Consider the following 20,557-nt stretch of genomic DNA (forward strand, 5'->3'; position numbering starts at 1 on the left):
ACTCCAGCCTATCCCAAAAATCAGTGCTTGAAAAGCCCTGCCTCATCTGTGGTGTCTGAAGTTGGTGATGGCTACTGTAGCCTTACATAAGAATTATAGTTTATGTACTTAGATAATAAAAGCTTCAGAAGGTTCAAGTTAATATCAGGGTCCCATTCTACTGGGTACCTGAGGATGCCAAAGCAAAATGGCAACCTTGCTGAGGCTGGCCACCTATCTGCGGCCTACACATGCTTAGTGCAGAGCCATTCTGTGTGGGAGACTGTCCACCTCTGAAGGACAGGGTCAAATACTAGGCTAATGTGGGTAAACATTAGGAAACTAGAAGTCGTACAAATGCAGTACTTTGAAGATCAAATTAATTGAAATACTTGCCTATACTCTTTATCAGATTTCAGAATAGTTTCTAAAAAGTCCAGGATTGTGTTAGAGAATTAACTTACATTTTTATAATTATTTCTGAGCAACAAAATTCATAGTTTATATAGGGGATGTGGGTGTCCTTTAGTTTTGAAGTGAAAAGTTGCAAAACTCCATTTTGTGGATCATTATTCTCATTTGAAGATTCCTCCACTCTTTATCCGCATTTAATTATAGTTTTTGTGAAGAAATCTGTGAAAAATTATCCCTCTAACAAAAGAATAATAGGCAACAGGCTTTATTATTTAGTTCCAATTTTAAGGGCAGGATAAATATAGTTTCAAAGTGTGATCCTGTAGAAAGCAAATCCTGAAAGCAAAAGTTTTAAGTTAATTTCCTCATCTTACAAACTGAATCTGACATGAGGTTACCTGTATAAATAGCTTTAAAAATTACATTGAATGTTTAATTAAATTATATCACATTAAAAATAAAATTTGATCTATATAAAAGGTAGATAAGAAAGCCACAACTTATATACAATTGTTTCTGTTTTCGAGGAAAGCATTTATGTTTAACTGAATGTGTTATACACCCAGTGTAACTGATCAAAAAACTGTTCAGAGTCTCACTTTCTCCAAGTTAATACCTTCTCTTTTTTCTTACCCTGGAAATAAAGCAGCTTTTCCTTTTTATACTTAGAAATGTAATGTTTGCTTTAAATGTAGATATTCTCTTGAACTGTTTCAGTGGTAAGGTTGGGACTTGCTGCAACTGATAAAGAATTTCACTTCTGGTATTTACATTTTCTGGTTTAACTGCAGAAGAAGTATTAGACGGAAATAATGAATAATAATCTATTCCTCACTGGTGAAATGCATTTCAACTTGGAATGAAAAAAGCTATAGATCAATAAACAATGGATTAGTGGGCATGTAGAGAGGAAAAGAAGGTTAGGGTGTATTTGTTTGTTTAACTGAAAGTAACTACTCGTGATTTTATTACCTTCTGTTCTCAGAAGGTTATGGTTGCTTAAAGGCTATGTTCCACAATGCACCTGCTCCTAGTATCCTTCAAGGAGATTTTAAGAGTCGAGAATAGCCTGTATGCTTTTGTAGCCCTGCCCTATCTTCTCTTTCAGTCATTCGCCGGAAGCAAGAGATCTGAAAAAAATTGTTGTGGAATGGAGTTTCCCTATAAATTTAGAATGATTGCTGCTGGAATAAGTTATTTCTCTGTTTATTTTAGAGGAATTTGTTTATTTTTTGTAACAAGTGGCAGCAACTGTCCTTGTCTGAATTATCTTTGGATTGTTTCAAGACCTTGCTCACAATTTACACGTCTACCTGATGTTTTCTCTCCAGATCCAATTGAATTTAGTTAGTTCATATTTTTCTTCTGCCAGGTATAATGTCCAGTAACCCCATTTTTGGTTATGTACAACCAGTTGTCTTGTGCAGAGTTTGTTGATGGCCCTGTGGTGGCTCTGATGGGCTCCAAGTAGTATCTAAAGGAAGCTGGGGGAGACGGTGCAGCGAGGCTTCTTGGGGACTTGCATGGTGGTCTCGCCTCAGTTGCTGCAGGTTGAGGGGAGTCCAGTATCAATGGCTTCAAACTCACTAGTTCTGTGTTTCACTTCCATAGGCAATACTTCAGTTAGCGGCAGTTGTGATTTTATTTAATCTGAAGAAATGTATTTCCTGCCATTTCTGAGACAAGCGTTAATCATTTCTTTCTTTTTAAGGAGCTCTGGCAATATTTGTCTTTTAAACTGAGGGAATTACCTGTTTTATTATTTCACACAATTCAATTATTTTATCTTATGTCCATGCTTCAACGCGATGTGTTGAGATTCATTAACATGTCTTTGGCAGTCACAAGACACTAATCATCTGTTTACAAGACTGATCAGCAGCTTCATGTTAGTTTACATTTGAAGTGAGAAATAATCCTGCAGTGAATTGTAAATAAAAAGATTGGAAAGAAAGGAAAGAAGCTAGCTTAGGTTGTACAAAATAGTTTTTTCAGGTACCGTGGAAATACCTGCATCCCAGTAAGCTGGGCCCTCTTAACAACTTCCAGCTCTGGAATTTCAGCAGAATTTCCCATTCACAAGTTGTTCATTGTCTCCAGTCATCTACATTCATAAAGATAGACATTTCTATTCCCACAGATAGATTTCTGTTGACTTCCAGGCAGTTTCTGAGTTGCAAGAATATTTATTAGCTAATAAAAAATACTTAGGTTCTGATTCAAATTTCATTTGTTATTGTGTGTACATTCTTTATATTATAGATAATAGGATGTTATCTCAGTTCTTAAAAATTATGTACTTTGCAGAATGAAAATTAGGAACTGAACACCAGGAATTAAAATCTTTTCTGAAGTCACTTGCTAAATTTGTTCTGAATTCATCTAGAAAGGTTGATTTCAGAGGCTCATTAGCACTGGATTCATAGGGGCTGACATTAGACGAACATTGAAAATTATACAAAATAAGGCCAAGATTTACTTGAAAATCTGTGTTCCTTTTCAGAGCTTTACTAAGACACCTTTGTCTTACTGAATAGTAAGATACAGTAGTTCTGCATCTATAAAAGTTGTGAGCACATGCCTTCAAACAATGGGGTTCCTTTAAAGTATATTACTTTCAGATAGTCAAAATTAATAGTTCCTACAGTTGTATCCACAGTCTTTTCCCAGAATAGCTCTTAAAGGTAGCAGCCATCAGAAATAAAAGACAAAAAGCTTTTCCTTTGAAATCCTTATTCATATGCTTATATCTACATTTCTAGTTGTTAATTTTCAAAAATCTGTTTGCTGAAACTCAATTTAGTTTAGTTACAGAGTTATAATAAAGGCTTGTATTTCCTTTTCCTACTACTGTAAATCTTTCAGAATTCATAAGTTACTGTGTTGAAGCTAGTTCATATTTTGCACATGGATGAGGACAGGAAAAAGCGTCAAAGAAGAGAACTAAAGTTGAAGAATTTAGATAAAACTGGTGCAGAGGAATAGGAGGCTAAATAGATCTGGCAGCAGCGGGCTGACTTTTCCATTACTTTTCAATTTAATTATGAGAGTTGCTTTAAGTTGTGGATGCTGCCTGTTAGTCACATGATGTTGCCAGCATTTATTTCCGAATCAAATCTATAAAAGGAAATGAGAGTTCTCGGTCCTTGCAAACCACTTGTCTGGTAGGAAATCACTTACAAATAATAAAGTGCGTACTAGAGCATGAAATAGTTCCTTGATGTATGACCTTCAAAACTAGTTTAAGTAAAACAGTGGAAGCTGTGAGTAGTAGAAACTTTTTGTACCATAAGAATTAGAAGCTGCACACTTGTGTTTTTTCAGCTCGCTCGATGGTTGTCTTCACTATGAAACTGTATTTACAGAAGCAGCAGGGGTTCCCTAAGGGCAGCAGCCTGAGATGAGGCAGAGCTGCGTCCCTCAGCTTTGTGCTCCACCAATCCGATTTGGTTGAGGGTAACCCCATCTGAGTAATGAAAACCGAGGCAGACTTGTAAGAAGGTCTGAGAGCACCGCAGGAGTAATTTGCATAGGGGTCAACTTCTCGTTGTCAGAAAGTGACAAAGTGCACGTTTAGCTTTAGATCTTCAAAGCAGCAAGCAAGAATTAACTGCATGGTTTTCACTACTCGGTGAAATAATAATTCACCACATGATCTATATTTTCTTGTACTGATTTTGTGCCATCGTGCATTGTGGCATGGAAAAGATGCCTGCCTTACTATGCACCTAATGAATAATGTGATCAGATACAATACTACTCAAGATTTTAAACTGTGGGAGATTCAGATCCAACTCTGCTATGTTACAGCATGTAGGTGGTTGTTGTTGTTGTTATTACTACTACTACTGTTATTATTATTATTACTATTATTGGCTTGTGTTTCAAAACAAAAATCTTGTTAAACTTTTCTGCCGTGAAGTGCCTGAAGTTTACCAATGTATAATACACATCATCTAGCAGTACTTTTCAGTTCCCTAAGTGATCCGGATAAGGGATCACAGAGTGGTTTGTACATACTGACTGGACCTTGTGTTGATTCATAAGAAAATGAAGTATGATACTCAATGCAGTTTGTTACACAAAGGCCCAGGAGTTAAATTACAGCAGACCCAGAAGCAGTGACAAAACTGCTGCTGCTTGATTTGCTGTCCTCTGCTCTGGTCTTCCCTAATTAAGTAAAGATTCCAATTTTGACATACAGAATCCATAGGCTTCTGCAGTGCCATTATTGTTTTTAATAAACATGCAAACAGCAAGCAAACATCTCTCAGTACAGGTGACACCTGGATTATTTTTCCAGTTGGAAGCTCAGTGCTTTACAAAAGTGACTGTGTGATCAGCATCTGTGTCACAGGTAAAAGCCACTTGCTACCAAGTCTTGTAGTCATGACATATTTCTGATTCTTCTGTTTGGTCAGTAATATGAAGTTTTGGATGTTGTTCAGCACTTGCAGATTTATCTCATGCTTTGTCATCATCTGTCATCCACAAAAAATCTCCACAAGGGAATTTTAACAATACTTACCTTTTTCCTGCTGCAGAAATGCAAAGGGCAGCAATGTTGCAGAATTGTTCAATGCATCTGTAATTACTTTCACAAAGAGTTTGAGAGGGTTTGTTGTTTTTTTATAGTGAAGAGCTTTATGTGCATTCAGGGAAATATTCTAACAAAGACAAAAGAAAATAGAGAAAGAATGTGTGTGAGCTTTGCATCCTTGGCACAACACATTTTTTAGGCACTATGTACACTAAGTAATTTGCCTCAATTATTTCTCCTACTTTCCGTAGTATAGAGCTTGATGGCCCCTGAAAATAGCAGGTAGACAGCAGCATTCAAGGATTTGTGATGGCAGACTGAAAATTGAAAGCTTCATTGTCTAGCTCAAGGGAAAAAAAAACCACGAATAAGTAGTGAAGAAAAAACATGGAACTGCTCTTTGACTTATAATGCATTTTTATCTTCAAAGCCTCTCTTATCCACAGTGCTGGCCCCGAAATACTGCGAAAGCAGAAAGTCACATTTTTATTTTTGTTTTTGCTAGTAGAATCTAAAGAAGTTTCAGACCTTTTTTTAGCGTTCAACATGTATAAGTTTGAAAAATGTATTAGTTTATTTCTCAGACTTTGCAGGTGAGTTCTGTGGCCTACGATAGTGAACTTGTTGACTTCTATAAAATAAGATGGCAGTTGGAACATGTTTGTAGCAGTCAGAAATAGAATTGCTAAGGCAATTAGGCCAATACCTGTACTGTACACACTTCCTGGAAATGTAGCGTAGAGTAAGAACTTAAAAGTCAAGATACAAAAATAGTTCAAGAAAGGAACATAGAATGTACTGTGCTGGTTGCACTCCTGGGTTTTAAGCATTGTCAACGAGCTCCACAGTTCATATGTTTTGTCTAGATGCAGTGGCATGTGGTAGCTATGTGTAAATGGTGCTTTTATAGCTTATAAATGCTGTTTGCTTCCCCAGCTTCTTTCCATACGCTTCCAAGTTGGGTAAGATTCTCCTAGGAGTTAATAAACTGATTTTGTTCTCTTGGAACATAAGATGCACCAACACAAGTATTTACCACCCTCTCATATTCAGTTCTAGTGAACTGAGGTTATGCTTAGTGCAATCTGATTGTGCTTCAGGGCTGTTGCCTCCAACCCATAAAAGGCAAAACAAATCCATTGAACAGGGAGAAAAAGTAGATCTGGATATGTTATTCTGTACCTCTCTTTGATAGATCCAAAGTTAGGTTTCAGTGGAGGGTTAGGGGCCAAACTGCCTTTGCAGTTGCTTTGCCTATCAGAATGAGTCATTAACTAGCAAAGTAATTGCATTGATTATTGCACACCCACAAATTACAACAGAAAATACCATGCAGGGGGTGGAAGTTGTACTTTTCCTAAAGGTTTCTCTATAATTAAACTACCATCCACCCTACTGTTAAGCATGGTCCTTGTGTGCCGGTTGACCACTCCTACATGATTTCACTGTTTCCCCTGCTATTGCTTGGGTGCTAATGAAGGTTTTGATGCCACTGCTGTTGGAAAAATTCAAGTCATGTTTTCTGCCTTTGTTTTGAAATTGTAACTCTGTTTGCCTGTCTTTGTTGCGGGCATTAGGAATTTGAGCAGCTGCCTTTTGTATACCTACAGCAAAACAGCTCCCTTGGTAAGCAGAATGTTTCGTAAAGGCTTAAAAAGTAGAGCTGGCTGAGCCATAGGGGACACTTTTGTCTCATAAACAAGAGGCTGATTACCAAGGGACTGTACTTGTTTGTGGAACAGGTAACTGAACAAGCTTCCTTCTCTCTTGGGTGTCTTACCTGGTACTTTACCTGATAATTTCTGCATTAAGTCCATTTAAATATTTCTGTTCCTATAGCTTACAGTTGAACTTGGTAGGTGTTTGGAGGTGAAGAGTATTTTTAATAGAAAATGAGCTGCTACACTTGGCACGAGAGAACCAGTAATAATTGGAGGCACTGGCGCAAATTGTCACTCACTGTCCCTTCTGGGTTTCTTGTAACTTGAGGTTACAATTGCCTCAGTTAAACACAGGGTTAAGATTCCAGTGTAAAGTCAGGCTCTCCAAATGAAGATTGGCTATGCAATATCTCTATATACAAGATGATGGATATAGCTTTTTTCTTTTTTTCTTTTTTTTTTTTTCCTACAAGGCCCTGAGTCTTGCATTGCAGAGAAAACCCCAGGCAACGGAAATTATATGCTATACAGTAATTGCAATTAAAGGTTGTTTGTTTGACTTAAATTCAGCTCCCTACTGCCTACCTGTTTTGTTTTATAGCATAGAAGTACCCTTTTTTTATTCCTGTCATTCACCCTGAAGCCCCAGGTATTATTTCCTTAAGTTTACTCACTCAGCAAGTTTGCATTATCACTTTTATTATATGTTATTTATAGTATTACTATACATTCTTAAAACAAAAAGCAGATTATTTCTTCTCCACTATATACTAAAAACAAAATCTTAGCTGTGGGATTATATTATATTGAGCTGCCATATGCATCTTATGGAAAGATAATCACATGTGATTTAAAGGCTTTGCAAGATTAAGAAAATACTGCATATAGCACTACCATCCTATTTGGAGATTCAGAGATGCTTATACAGGGTAGGCATGATGGTAGGCTGTAGAAATACTCAATGTACTGGGATGTGTCAGTAGCCTCCACAGGGAAAAGAGGTTTTATTCCTCTAACCAGATTTGTAGCTCTCTAATAATTATATTGGTCATTATGTTTAGAAATGCAGAGATTTTTCTTTGTTGGTTTTCCCCCCCCTTCATTCTTAGCAGTTATATTGTAGAGAAAGTTAAATTTAAAGCAGAACCCAGTCAGGACAGCAATGTTGGGAAAGTTTGTCTCACTCCAATTCCAAATGCACAAGTCTTGAATTAATGAGAAAACTAGTATCAGTAAAGAAACAGAACCTCATGGATAGGGAGTGGAGCTCTTAAATTTGAATTGCCCTGATCTTAATGTGATGCTCCAAGAACTGTTTGCAGCAAGTAGAGACTGTGGAGACTTGCAAGAGAGTCCTACTAAAGTAGCTTTTGTTTCATCCTGTGAACTTTTTCAAATTGCCATTCTTCTGTTACTTTACAAGGCTTATGCTACAAAACCCAACAGAATACCACTCTGCTAATCAGATTTGTGGCATCTGTTACAGCCAGCGTGGCACCAGACCCCTATGACCCTCCCCAGCAGCTCCAAAGCTTTCTGGAGCTCATTGAGCTCCCCTTCACCCATGATGCTGCCCTTCTGGTCATCTCTAGGGCACTGCTTGGAAAAGGGCTTCCTCACAGCTCTCCAGGAAGCGGAGAAAGTGTTAGGTTAGAGTCCTTCCTCCTCGTCATCTCTCCCAAGCCATGTTGCTGCCTGTCCTCCCCCATGGCAGCGCAGTGTCCTGGTTGCTGTTGCTGCCATGCTCAGCAGCTCGGGCTGCTGCAGGCTAAGGTATCTGGTTCAGTTTTGACCTCAGATGTGCTACACAAAAAAGGATGCTTAAAAGGATATAGTTTGGATTATGGTGTCAAACAGCTCACATTTAGAAACACCCTGAAGGTAGTTTGCCTAGGCAGCCTTAATTAGACTGCACTGGTGTCATCCTTATGGTATTACAGTATTACCCATCAGTTGTCACTCTTTTATTTCACAAAATTTCTCTGCAGTTGAGTGGATGGGAGTCTGCCTATATAACCCCTGTCCTGTGTATTGGGTAGTACAAGAGAGTACAGCCCACTCAGTAGAGAGGTATGTACCTCCCTTCCTATATAAATTCTGCACGCCACAGTTGTTGGGAGTTTGGGAGGTGTTAGGGTGGGAATTTTTAGTGCATTGCGTGATTTGCTTTTTGTTTGGTTAAGTACATGAGAGAAGAAGTAGTAACTGAAATTCAGAATAGAAATGACGACTTCATGTCACACCCACAGTGGCAGAACTACAAAAGTGTATAATGTTTGCCACTTCTTTAAATGGTTGTCAGGCTAATCAGACAGGTTTCATCTGTGTTTTAGAGGAGATACTGTCTTACAGTCCTTAAGCTTTGGAGAATAAGAGCATGAATTTTGGCTTAAGGGAGATCGATTTTATTTCACATTGATCTAAGCAGCTGTTTCCAGGTTTGCAATATATGACCAGAAGAAAGATGCAGAATAGAAAATACAGTGGGGTCGTCCCCATCCTGGTTTCTGGGTTACTGAAAGGTGACATCAGGATAGCTATTAAACGTGTGTTCCATCTGGAAGGAAGACAGAAAGAAATCTTAATAGAATAAAAATTGTATTTCTGACCTAATGTGAACTTTTGTGGTTTGTAAAGCAATTAAATTAAAATATCTGTTTCCAAAATACATAAAGATTTGTTTGTGAAGATATGTCATTCTTTAAACATCCCTGATATTTATTCCCAATTTAGGCAGCTGAAAAGTGAAACAAGTCCATTTTTTAGCTACTTGAAAAATTTTTGTAGGAGTTAGAAGGTGGAGGAGGTTTCTAAGGTAACCTACCAATAAATAAGTTTATTTCCAAAATAAGGAAAATTAAATTTCAAGGACATGCTGTAACTTCTAGTAGGACTAAGTTGAAAAGCAGTACTTTGAGGTTTAGCTGTAGTGCATCTGCATTTGTTATCTGCATTGGTTTCTTGGAATGTTTTGTATAGGAATATATTCCTTCCTTCTTTTTCAACCTAAAAGTGTTACCTTGGGATAGGTGAGTAAAGATATTTCTATAAGACCTTTTCAAAAGTTAGTGAAAATAAAATACTGTTTACATGAGTGATATCAGCTCAGGCTGTTTCTGCATTTATGTCCATCTTAACTAATTTTGTTCCAAAAAAAAAGGAATCATAATCTCTTTGTCACTTTGTGACTTTTAGATTATGTATGAATATTTATGTATAGCAAAAATTATCTGCTAGTGAAAAGGAAGCTCAGGAATGCAGGGCTGAGGTTTTTTGATTGTCTCAGGAAGAGTGGAAAACTTCCAGATTATTTTATAGTAGTAATGTTGGAGATGTGTGTCACATCTTCATTTTGATCACATCAAAATTTTGGTATTGTGTGGTCTAATGATTGCTATAAATTCTTAGGTAGCTCGTGTAAATTAGTGCATGTAAAGTAAAAACTACCTGTAATTCATGAGACCTGAGGCATCATAATTTACTTCTCTAATGCTCTAATTAAAATACTACATCAAAAATATATTAATGGTTTTATTTTTTGTGTATATTAATAGGTGCAAATAGTTGTATGCCTCTGTCGCAATAAGGAAGAGTTTGCATGAAACAGCTCTATTTTGTTTGGTGCTCATAGATGTGTCATGATGTTGGTGTTTTTCTGCAGTCAGGCATAGTACATTATTCCTGGTTCTCTTCAGTATACTAAATATTTTTAGTAGATTTCAGTGACTTTGATCCAACAGAGGTCATCTGCATGTGCTTGCAAACTAAGTGCATCAGATGCCTCTAGTGATTTTCCATGTCCCTGTTTTCTTCTGTCCCAGTTGAGGTTCCTTCAAGGACCTGGATCGTGACTTTTAAGAACTTCTGAATAGCCTCTTTCTGGAAGTCAAACCCTTCCTTTATCAGCTGGAGGAAATCTGAATTCTCAGTCCTTTGAATTACTCTGGCTCTTCCCCACGATGGGCATTGCCAAATGTGGATGCCACCCCAAGGGTGCTGCAGCCCCAAGAGCAGATGCTGCAGGGCAGGCTTAGCCCAAAGCCTGCACCTTCATTAGCTCATCAGTGCCTGCTTGCCAACAAGGTGGCCATGGCGGGAGGAAGAGATGACAAGCATTGCGTTCTATTTTGGGGAATTTCGGAATTTTGAGGATCGGGGAGTGGTTGTTGGAAGGTTGATTGGGCAAAGGAGGCTTGTTTGCAGAGAGTGAAACTGATGTGGTGACTGTTGTCCTGCAATGGAGAGTAGCTTGGGGTCCAGACATGCTTGGGTAAGATCCTCCCGTGTGCTTGACTATGTGCAATGGGAGCTTTCAGCAGCTGAGGAGAAAAATTCCTGAAGAACTTAGAGCAGATGAGAAAGGGGTTAAAAACAAGTGTGAAAAGTTGGATCATGGTACTTGGTGTCTTGAAATGAAGCAGGATTTTTCTGGAAGGCTTTAGTCACCTGGGAAAGAAGGATTGGGTAACCATGTGGGAGGCAATTTGCAGGCAAAGTGTACTCCTCTGCAGTAGATCAGTACATTTTAATGAGGTAAGTATATTTGCTCCGTTTTATAGGATTTGCTTTGGACTAGGAGTCTGGAAGTAATTTTAAATAGAGTGCTTTGAGGTATAATGGTCAGGTGGAAATATTTGAAGCGTATAATATGGAAACCCTGTATTTACAGCATATTTGTAGGGTCTCAGAAGCTGAGCTGAAAAGACTGCCTCTTTTCCAGAAGAGATTTTAAAGAGTAAATAAAGCTCGTACAGAGGATGTAAAAACAGAAGTGAAGTTAGAAACGGCTGTAGCTATGCAATTTTATTTACTGTTTTATTTACTTATTTATTTACATCTGCAGCTGTCTCTCAATCCATCCCACCCTGCAGGAAAGGATGCTTTTAGGCTGACATCTTTCTCCTCTTACTGTTCCCTTCCCATAGGCTGTGTGGGACTGAACAGGGCTATTTTTCAGATGTAGGTTCCTCGCAGAGATGACTTTCTGGGCAGATGGGAATTCCCATCTGCTGATGGTGAGGAGGGGAGGGTGGGCTTGCGCTGCTTGGCCCCTGCACCTGGAGCGGCGAGGGCTGAGTTTGTGCATTGCTGTACATGCACCCAGCAAAGAGGGTGGGAGAGCTGAGTTCCTCTTGCCTCAGGACACTGCCAGTTATCCAAGGCTCACTCGTTCCATTGAGAAGGCAATGCCTTTCTATGGACAGAGGTGCCAGCAAGTGAGATGCATTCAGCTGATGCCCTAAATATTGATCAAGCATAAGCCTCAAGTTTGAGAAATGTTCAATGTTTTCTGGTATTTATCATTTTGACTTTTCCAGTTTTTTTCTTTTGCTTGTAGTCATGCTCTCTGTTATGTGTGTCCACTTTTTCCTTCTACTTGGTTAGTTTGATATCTTGTCCTTTCTTGAGCTTGTTTTTTGCTTTCCTTCTGCTGTAGGAACAGAGAGTTTATAATAGCCATAGCATAACTTCAAAAGGTGGATCTGCAGTGTTTTAAACAGTCATTACATAAGTTGTTAAAATAACAGACAAAATAAACATGTCCTCATGGTGGAGAAATAAATTCCAAGGACAATATAAGCATCTGCCAATCTCTAGTGTTGCTCCTTCTTTTCTTCCAAGACTTTCTGCAAATGTTTTTCAGGCCTCCTTTACCAACTCCTTTTCTCTAAAGTTTTGAAAACTTCTTAAAGAAGGTTTTTCTCTTTCTCTCTACACGGAGTATAATTGAAAGAATAAAGCATTTTGGGGTTATTCAGGACCTCTATAGCCACATTCAGAGCTTAACTCTAATAATTTTCAGTAGTAGTTTGTTCTGAAAATCTTGCCTTGTCTTTTCCATCCCCCGAAAAACATCACCAGCAGGTCACAGGCAGTTGCTGAGGAGCGGAGTGTCACCTACTGAGGCTCCTCGCAGGGGTGGCATGCAAGGTTGGGAAACCCAGAGACATTAAAAGTGAACTCACTGTGCTGCCAAGATATTTCACTACAAACTTTGTCTTTTGAGAAAAGTTTTTAATTCTGAGAAGATGTGGGGAGGGACTGACAAACAATTTAAGAAAGTTTTGGAATTCAGATATTTAAACAACATTTTGACAGGATTATGAAGTGAATAATGGTATTGCAGCCAATTTACACAGAGCCAAACTGAACTATGGAAAAGCCATTTGTTAAGTTTCACAAATTTATGACTGACCAAGGGACTCTGATGATTAAGTAGCCATGTTGAGGTGTTAAAAGATTACAAACAAATTCTGTGTTTAAGTTGACGTACTGCTTCAGCAATTAGGTTTGAGGGTGGAGAGACTCAGTCATATAATAAAGGAAATAATAATTTGTCTAATCATTCTTCGTTCAATTTTAGAAAGCTTTAGCTGGAAATACTCAGTTAAGGTTTGACTTGCCTGTAATGATATAGCGTAAAATGGACTCCCAGCTTTAAAACAAGTTGGAGCGTGTGAGGCTCTAGAGTAAGGGCTGGAGGAGAGGAGGAGCCAGCAGGCAGGGTCGAACCTACAACTGTGTATGTGTTGTGTGTTTTGTACAATAGAGCTATGGCTTCACTGTCACCAAGGACGGCTCTGATTCCTCTTTCAAATAATTCTGAAATAAGCTTGCCAGCAGATATTTCTGGATTGAGTTGCCTGGGATAGCAGCAAGGAAAGGTACATTGTGCCAGGCGGCTGCATGGAGGAAGCAATGTTGAGCAAAGACTCTAAAAGTCTTGCAATCAAATTATTATGTTGCATGAGAAAATACCAGGCAGTGGAAAGCTGTGTTTTTCAGGAAAAACTGCACAATCTTTTTAAAATTGCAGACTGGTTCTTTCTCTGGGAAGCTAATGTTTATAAGCTGAGTAGCTTTTTGCAAGACTTCTGTGCCTTTTCCATGAAAGAACCATAAATTCAGTTAAAAATTAAGTGAGCATGCTTCTAGGTAACATTCGTACTTACAGTAAATTATATATATTGACTGGTATGAATTTTGAAGACAGTCTTCATTACGTATCATGTACTGGAAACTGTCAGCAGCCGTGTGTTCAGTATATTTTACTGTAATTCTGCTAATAAGTGTTTTTTGCTTTTCTTCTTTAAAGATGGAATCTATCATTCTGCAAAAGTATAAAAGCATAAAAGTTGGGGGAAGGAGTAACACATATAGATTGGGGATTGAAGAGATTGAGAAATGTTCTCTTATTTGTTGCATTTCCAATTTTCAGGAATTCTTTGAACATGCAAAAAAGCTCTGGGATGATGAAGGCGTAAAGGCGTGCTTTGAGAGGTCGAATGAGTATCAGCTGATCGACTGTGCACAGTAGTAAGTATTTCTTTTTATGGAATTAATAGCCAAGAATGTAGTCATTTATAATGAGTTAGAAAATATATTTGTATTAGCAAGATCTGGAAGTTTTGCAATGCAGCGATTAGCATTTTAATTCTCTATATAGGCTGAGGATGTATAGCAAAAGTAACTGATGGTTTTATCATGGTTTGCCATTATTATACAACTAAATATTCTACCTCAAATATTTAACAGCTAATAAAGATGAGTATGTAAAAGCTCAAATTAAATAATTTTAAGTATCTTTATTCCATTTGAAATAGATTTACATAAAATCATTTCAGTTGAAACTAAGTTTAAAAAAAATGCAGAGTCAATCAAAGGAAAACGCTTTCGTTTTAATTCTAAGACCCAGACAGTACTGAAATTGCTTTGTGTTTTCACATTCTGTTAAAGCTTCTGAGATTTTTACCTAACCAGATGCATACCTGCGTTACTAATATATTTTCTAGAGGAAAAAACTGATAAGCAGTATTTCATTAAAGACAGTAGTATATTTGGTATTCTCTCCTTCATAGACATCAAGTTAAGTGGTACGTACGTCCGTAACAGAGTCATAATTCTTAAATGGGTTTATCTGATTGGAAATGTTCTGAAAAGCACTGTGTAATAGATTGTGAAGATGCAAATCATAAATACATTGTACATTGACGAAACAGATTAATCAGGGAATAGTCCATCAACACGCCAGGGCTACAAAACTCAGCCATCCTTTGTAATAATCCAGCTCTGAATTAGACTTTGACCAAAAATATACATCTCATGTCAACTGCTGTTGCGAAAACTTATACTCTTACAGTTGCTATGTAATTTAGGGTTTTGAGAGAACACACTCCAGTGTGTTATGATTTGTCTAATTGGCAGTGTGGTCAGCAGCAATGCCGCAAGTCTGTTGTAGTGCTCAATGTTGTGCTTTTCTGTCCTCTCCGCTCTCGATGCCAAGGCAGAAGCAGAGGAAAGCGACCGTGTCGCTAAAGGACTTCTCACGCTTCTGCCAGAGTGGGGAATTTCGGTGCTGTGGGTCATAATCTAGAAAGAATGGGGGGAAAAAAACCTATTTTTGGGAAAGAGAAGGATCCAGTAATGATTCATCAGCGCATGGAAACAAGGGAAAATTACATACTTGTAGGAAGGACATCATTTGACCTCAGCAGACTGATTTTACCAAAACTCGGGCGTTTGCTCACAGTACAGACTGGCTAGAAAGGAACGCAGTGCTTGTACACAAAGAAAACCTAGAAAGTAGTCCTAAATTGGGATCAGTAGGTTTCCCCTCTGCGCTCACCCATCACCACCACCATAGTATACAGATCTGAACTGTGCTTGCTGAAAAGTCCAGACTGACTGTTTATGGTATCTATTAGTACACTCAAATAAGACATCAGACCAAGAAAGTAGAATAATGACATATATTTACAATAAGTGAATGAAAAACTTATTTTACTGATCAGTAAAGGTCAATGTGTCTCCCGGTCCTTCTTTGAAAAATAGGGCTGAAAGGACCAGGCGAAATATTAGGAGAAAGTTCTTCAATATGAGGGTGGTAGACCACTGGAAGAGGTTGCCCAGAGAGATGGTGGAGGCTCCATCCCTGGAGGTGGTAACAACCTGATCTGGTAATGTTTTCCCTGCTTATTGCAGGGGAGTTGGACCAGATGATCTTTAAAGGTCCCTTCGAACCCATACATTCTATGATTCTATGAAAAAATAAGACACTGAATTATAGTATTAATGTTACTGTGCTTTCCTTAAAAAAAAAATACCTATCTATAAGCCTTGACGAGGAGAAGAGTGTTAAGTCTCATGTTATGTCCAAAACCAAAACACAAATGGGGAAAAAATTGGATCTAGAATAAAATCCACTGTCCCGAAACATAAAACTAAATACTACTATATTTTTTCTTAAAAAGCTTTAAGGAAGGTTATTGGTTTTTTTCTATGCATCTTCCTTCTGTATCTTCTAACCAGCTTGCTCTTTCTTTATTCTGAGATTATTCCATGTAGTAGTAAATATAATGGTTGCATAATTCTTAACCTTCAAGACACTTTATGAAATATTATTTGATACTTAAATATCCCTTGAGTGTAACTGTGCTTTCCATTTCATGATTTACCTGAAAATGTAGCAGCTCAGTGGCTTATGCATGTTTATAAGCCTTCAGTCTTAAAGCACAGACTTGACACTTGGGAACAGCCCTGTCATTGATCTGCTTAAACAGCCTTTTTCTCACAGTTATTGATGATTTAAAATGGTGAAGTGTAATCTTTAACAGAAAGGAGATACTAAAAATACACCCAACTTTTATCTACCCCTCCATCGTTCCTTGAAAATTAAAATGCTACTAACAGAGTCAATGAAAATGAGATTTAATAGTTGCTGCATGCGTGTGTTTATATATTGTTACTTTATCCAGAAGGACATTTCTGTGATAGCATTACATGAACATTATTCAGAGTGGTGGGGTCATATTTGCCTTGTAACCGAAGCGTGTGAGACTAGGTTAGAAATGCAGTTCTGGTACGCACATGTGTTTTCGTATGGGCACTTACAAAATACTAACTGTGAGGGTGCCGTCTTCTTTGACTCAGCAGGAGCAGATGGTGTTTCTCTCAGAACCTGTCCATGGTCATTTGTAATAGGTAAAGGAAAAAAGGGAAGGAGTGTAATGCTGATATAACATGCTTACTGTGGGATTTTTGAAACATCTGGAGTGTTTTCATTACACTGGCTTGGGGAGAAATCATCCCCCGCTATATCCTAGTCTTTTACTTCAATAGTTAAAGAACCTTATCAGCAGGTCACCACTGATTTCTCTGCTTAAAAAAAAACCAAAGCAAACCCCAAAAAAATCACAGCATTTGTTGAAATTATTGGATTACAAGTTGGTTGACTGACTTAAAATACTGAAGAGCATTATTAGCAAATAACAGTCAGCTGCTGACTTTATAAAGTGAGTTACATATACAGTGTATTTCGGAATAGTTTAATTTGGCTACAATACAGAGCTTCTGTATTTTTAAAACTTAACCTAATTTTCTTTATTACTGTGGGAGAAATCCTTTGCTGGAAATAGAGGTAGTAGGAAGACACAAAGACAAATGTTTTATTTACATTAGGCCTGAAAGTTGCTTTTTCATGATCTTTAATTCCCTTTTTAAAATTACCAGGATACCGTTCCTTCACGGAAATGACGATTACGGCCGTCTTGGCAGACTATTTTGATATTCTTAAATGATTCTCCAAGTATCTGCACTTCTCCTGAGTGTTGTGTTGGTGCATCGTGTGATATTTGTAACACATACAAATCTGTGACCAAGTATGAGGTCAGACCTTGTGGTCTTGACAGTGGTAATTGCATCAGAAGCAAAGATCTCAATTGTTCTTTATCACTACCTACGGAGATATTTATGTAGCTCTTGGAGGTGAAGTTTTGCATTGCCATCAACCGTATTTTTCCCTTAATGACCTTCTTTTATTTCTTCGAGAGTAATGTCATAATTGGCAGATTATTGTTTTTCCGGTCTTCTGATTTAATATTTCTGTAAAGTTAATTTTCAAGTTTAATTTTAAAATATTATATTACATTTGAAAAGTTGAGTTGATTTAGTTGTGTCCTTGTTTGACTTACCTAGATTTCAGCAGGTTGGTTTTGTTTATGATGATAAATCTTATACCTTATTTTGGTTAACTTTAACTTATTTTGAACTACTGTGATTATGTCTATATTCACACACTTTATATTCAGCAAATTCTACGTCTATAAAGGACTTTCAGATTGTGATTTAGTGCTGTCTTGTCATTGAACTGTCTAGTATATAAATAATTTCTCAAAATATGTTCATTAAAAATTCCTTGTAATTCTGGGATAGTTTTCTAAAAGCTAAATAAATTCCTATAACATGATTGCAACTCCGTTTTTTAAATATTTTAATTTCTTCATACTAGTTATCAAATACCCAAATTTTATTGAATCCATGGAAGGGAAATCCAAAGCAAACTTCTATGAATGTAGAACAGATCAAAACGAATAAAGGTCTGGGTATGATGGCCTTCATTTAAAAAAGACGCAGAAAAAGTTGATGAGCTGATTATGTGTCTTTATAAACCTCATCAATTTAAGTAAATTAATTTAATTGGAAAGGAAGAGGTATAAAATTTCCTTTTAACAGACAGCATACCATAACGTAGAGTTATGGGTTGTAACTACATGTTTGATATGTTATATATGTAAATGGGTTGACTTCGCCCTAATGCTGGTGAAATAGTTTCTGTATTATCAGCCTACTTTCTACAGTGCAAACCATACCGTTGTTGTGATAAAGTTGAGTTATCTTAGTTTTGGCTACTCACATGTCGGTTATTCAGTTGATGGGGTAAAATTAGTTGCAGGGATTGGAAATAAGATGTGGGGATACTTAGAACCCTTGAATACTGTCAGGGAAAGGTGGTAGTCTTACAGCAGAAGAGTAGACAAGCAGAACTAGGCACTTTTGAGAGGGGAGAAAAGAGGCAAAACAGTTTCTCTTTTTAGGTCACACACAGTTTGCTCAAGGCATCATTGTTAGAAAAAAAAAACCCTACTTTTAGGTTTGTTGGAGGGTTCCAAAGTTGAATTTTGTCCTATTGCATTCACATGAATTAAAAGCGTGTGCATGCATGGGTGGCCCTAGCTGGAAGGGTTGTACTTCAACTCACTGGGTTCCTCGGTGTAGGAAGAAAACCAAGGGTTTAAGGGAACCCTGTTCTCAGCCAATACTTTATCCCAGTTTGTCTGTCAGTCTCCTTTCCCTGATAAAATATGCCACTTCTGATAGACTTGAGTGTGAAAGCTGAAATTGGTCTCTATGCAAATATTTGGGCTAATAAAACTTGATCATGCAAGTTCTCAGGAAAGCAAACACAAGGGATGTGAGTTTGGCCAAAGAAAATGGATTTTATGTTTGAGCTAATATACATAGAAAAAACATGCCTCGAGTTCTTTTTCTTTGCAGTTATTCTATCTTGGAGAAGAGTTTCAGCCAATTTCTGAAGCATCTATCCTGATACTAGGTGGCATTTTGTTGTCCACAGATTCAACTCCTGATGTGAGAAAACAGATATTTTTTTTTCCTCAACAGCAGCACTTGTTGAAATCAAGCGTATTTCTGACTTTTCTTGTGCTCTCCAAGACATTAAGTTTAATTACTAGCATAGACATACTTGTCCCTAAATTCCCTTCTTACAGTCTGAGGTCTGAAAACCTACCTTGATATTATCTTCGTTTTTTGTCTAGTGTGGCACTTTAATCCTGTGTGTTGGTATGTACACAGGCTACACGCACGACTGTAAATAAATATGAGCATTGGTGCAATCCGTATACTTTCAGTTAGTGTGGCTTCAGGATTTATTACTTAATACTGCTTCTTCTAGGGATTTTCCTAGAAGATTGGCTGTATCATACTCCAAATTGGATTCTGCTAAAGCTGACAGAGGCAGGTCACACGCGGGCTGCGTCAACTCAGTGGCAGCTACATCCTTACTGTGGTGTCCTGACATCAGTTGTCAGTGAAACCAAGCCACCTGCAGCAGTGCTGTTGTTCTCAATATTAACCTTTTCAATGCCAAGGTCTCTATTCATTCCTCATTCTGTCTCCTTTGGAAGTGCCGTATACAGTAATAACTTCTGGTGTCTCAACGGCATCAAGCAGGGTTTTTATTATGACAGTCTATGAGGCTTCAGCTCTCCCAGCTTTGGTAGTGGAATAGCAGAATTGCTTTTTTTTTTTCTTCCTTATCATTAGAGAGTGGGAAGGAGATGTTTTCTATAATCTCAGCATTTTTGTGTGCGTTATACTTTCCACTGTATATAGGATTGAATCTAGGGATTATGCCCTGCTTTGTGTATTTGTTCGTGGGCTTTCCATCGTTATACACTGTTCAGCTTGCTCTCATTTAAGAACATTGCAAAATGAAGGGGAAAAAAAAAAGTCCCTTGGGCACCCTTGTGATCCGAGTTGAAAATGTGCTGAAAAATTCTACAAAGTTCTTAATATTTTGCATGAAACTGTCACTGATAATTGGCTGCATCAATTAGTGACTGGTTGTTGCAGCCCATCCAACATTTTTGACATACCCCATATCGTATGTCTTTGTCAAAGTTGTTGCTTGGAATTGGATGCCTTCAGTTGGATTTGTGCGCTCTCTGCCTTGTCCCAGGTTTCTTCATAGTAACTGCTGTCTAGGGGTAATTCAGGTAGTAGAGATCACCCAAAAATAGATACCCTCCAAATTTGGATGGCAGGAGCCCTGCAACACCCCCATTCTCTATTGCTTAAGGAACCGAGAACTATTTCTTCATAATTTATTTTCTCCAAGAAGATGACCGTCAAGAGACTGAAAGAATCTGACTTGATGTGCTTGCATATAGTATGACAAAACTGCAACAAAAAATATAAATGCAGTTATTGTTTAGTAAGAGACTGCTTTCTAGCTTACACAGATGTATTTTCTGTGAAATCATTAATCCAGCAATCTGTATTTAAAGTGAAAGTAAGAAAGATCAATAATCAGAGTATCTGCACCACTTAGGGGGGAAAAAGAGTTAAGGAACCACAAGTCTTTTATTTTGTGCCTGGAAGAGCG

General features: G+C 37.8%; 1 protein-coding gene across 1 annotated transcript in view; it reads left to right on the top strand.

Annotated features, from left to right (window-relative positions):
* LOC104543525 (guanine nucleotide-binding protein G(olf) subunit alpha) overlaps positions 1–20,557 on the top strand; it is a gene marked incomplete at its 3' end in the record, with an annotated part of 114,811 nt that overhangs the window by 49,386 nt on the left and 44,868 nt on the right. The window contains exon 5 of the mRNA XM_010188158.1: positions 13,814–13,911. Coding sequence (XP_010186460.1) covers positions 13,814–13,911 — 98 coding nt within the window. The remainder of the gene's footprint in view (positions 1–13,813; positions 13,912–20,557) is intronic.

Source organism: Mesitornis unicolor, unplaced genomic scaffold (genome assembly GCF_000695765.1).
Source record: "Mesitornis unicolor isolate BGI_N332 unplaced genomic scaffold, ASM69576v1 scaffold4107, whole genome shotgun sequence".
Lineage (NCBI taxonomy): Eukaryota > Metazoa > Chordata > Aves > Mesitornithiformes > Mesitornithidae > Mesitornis > Mesitornis unicolor.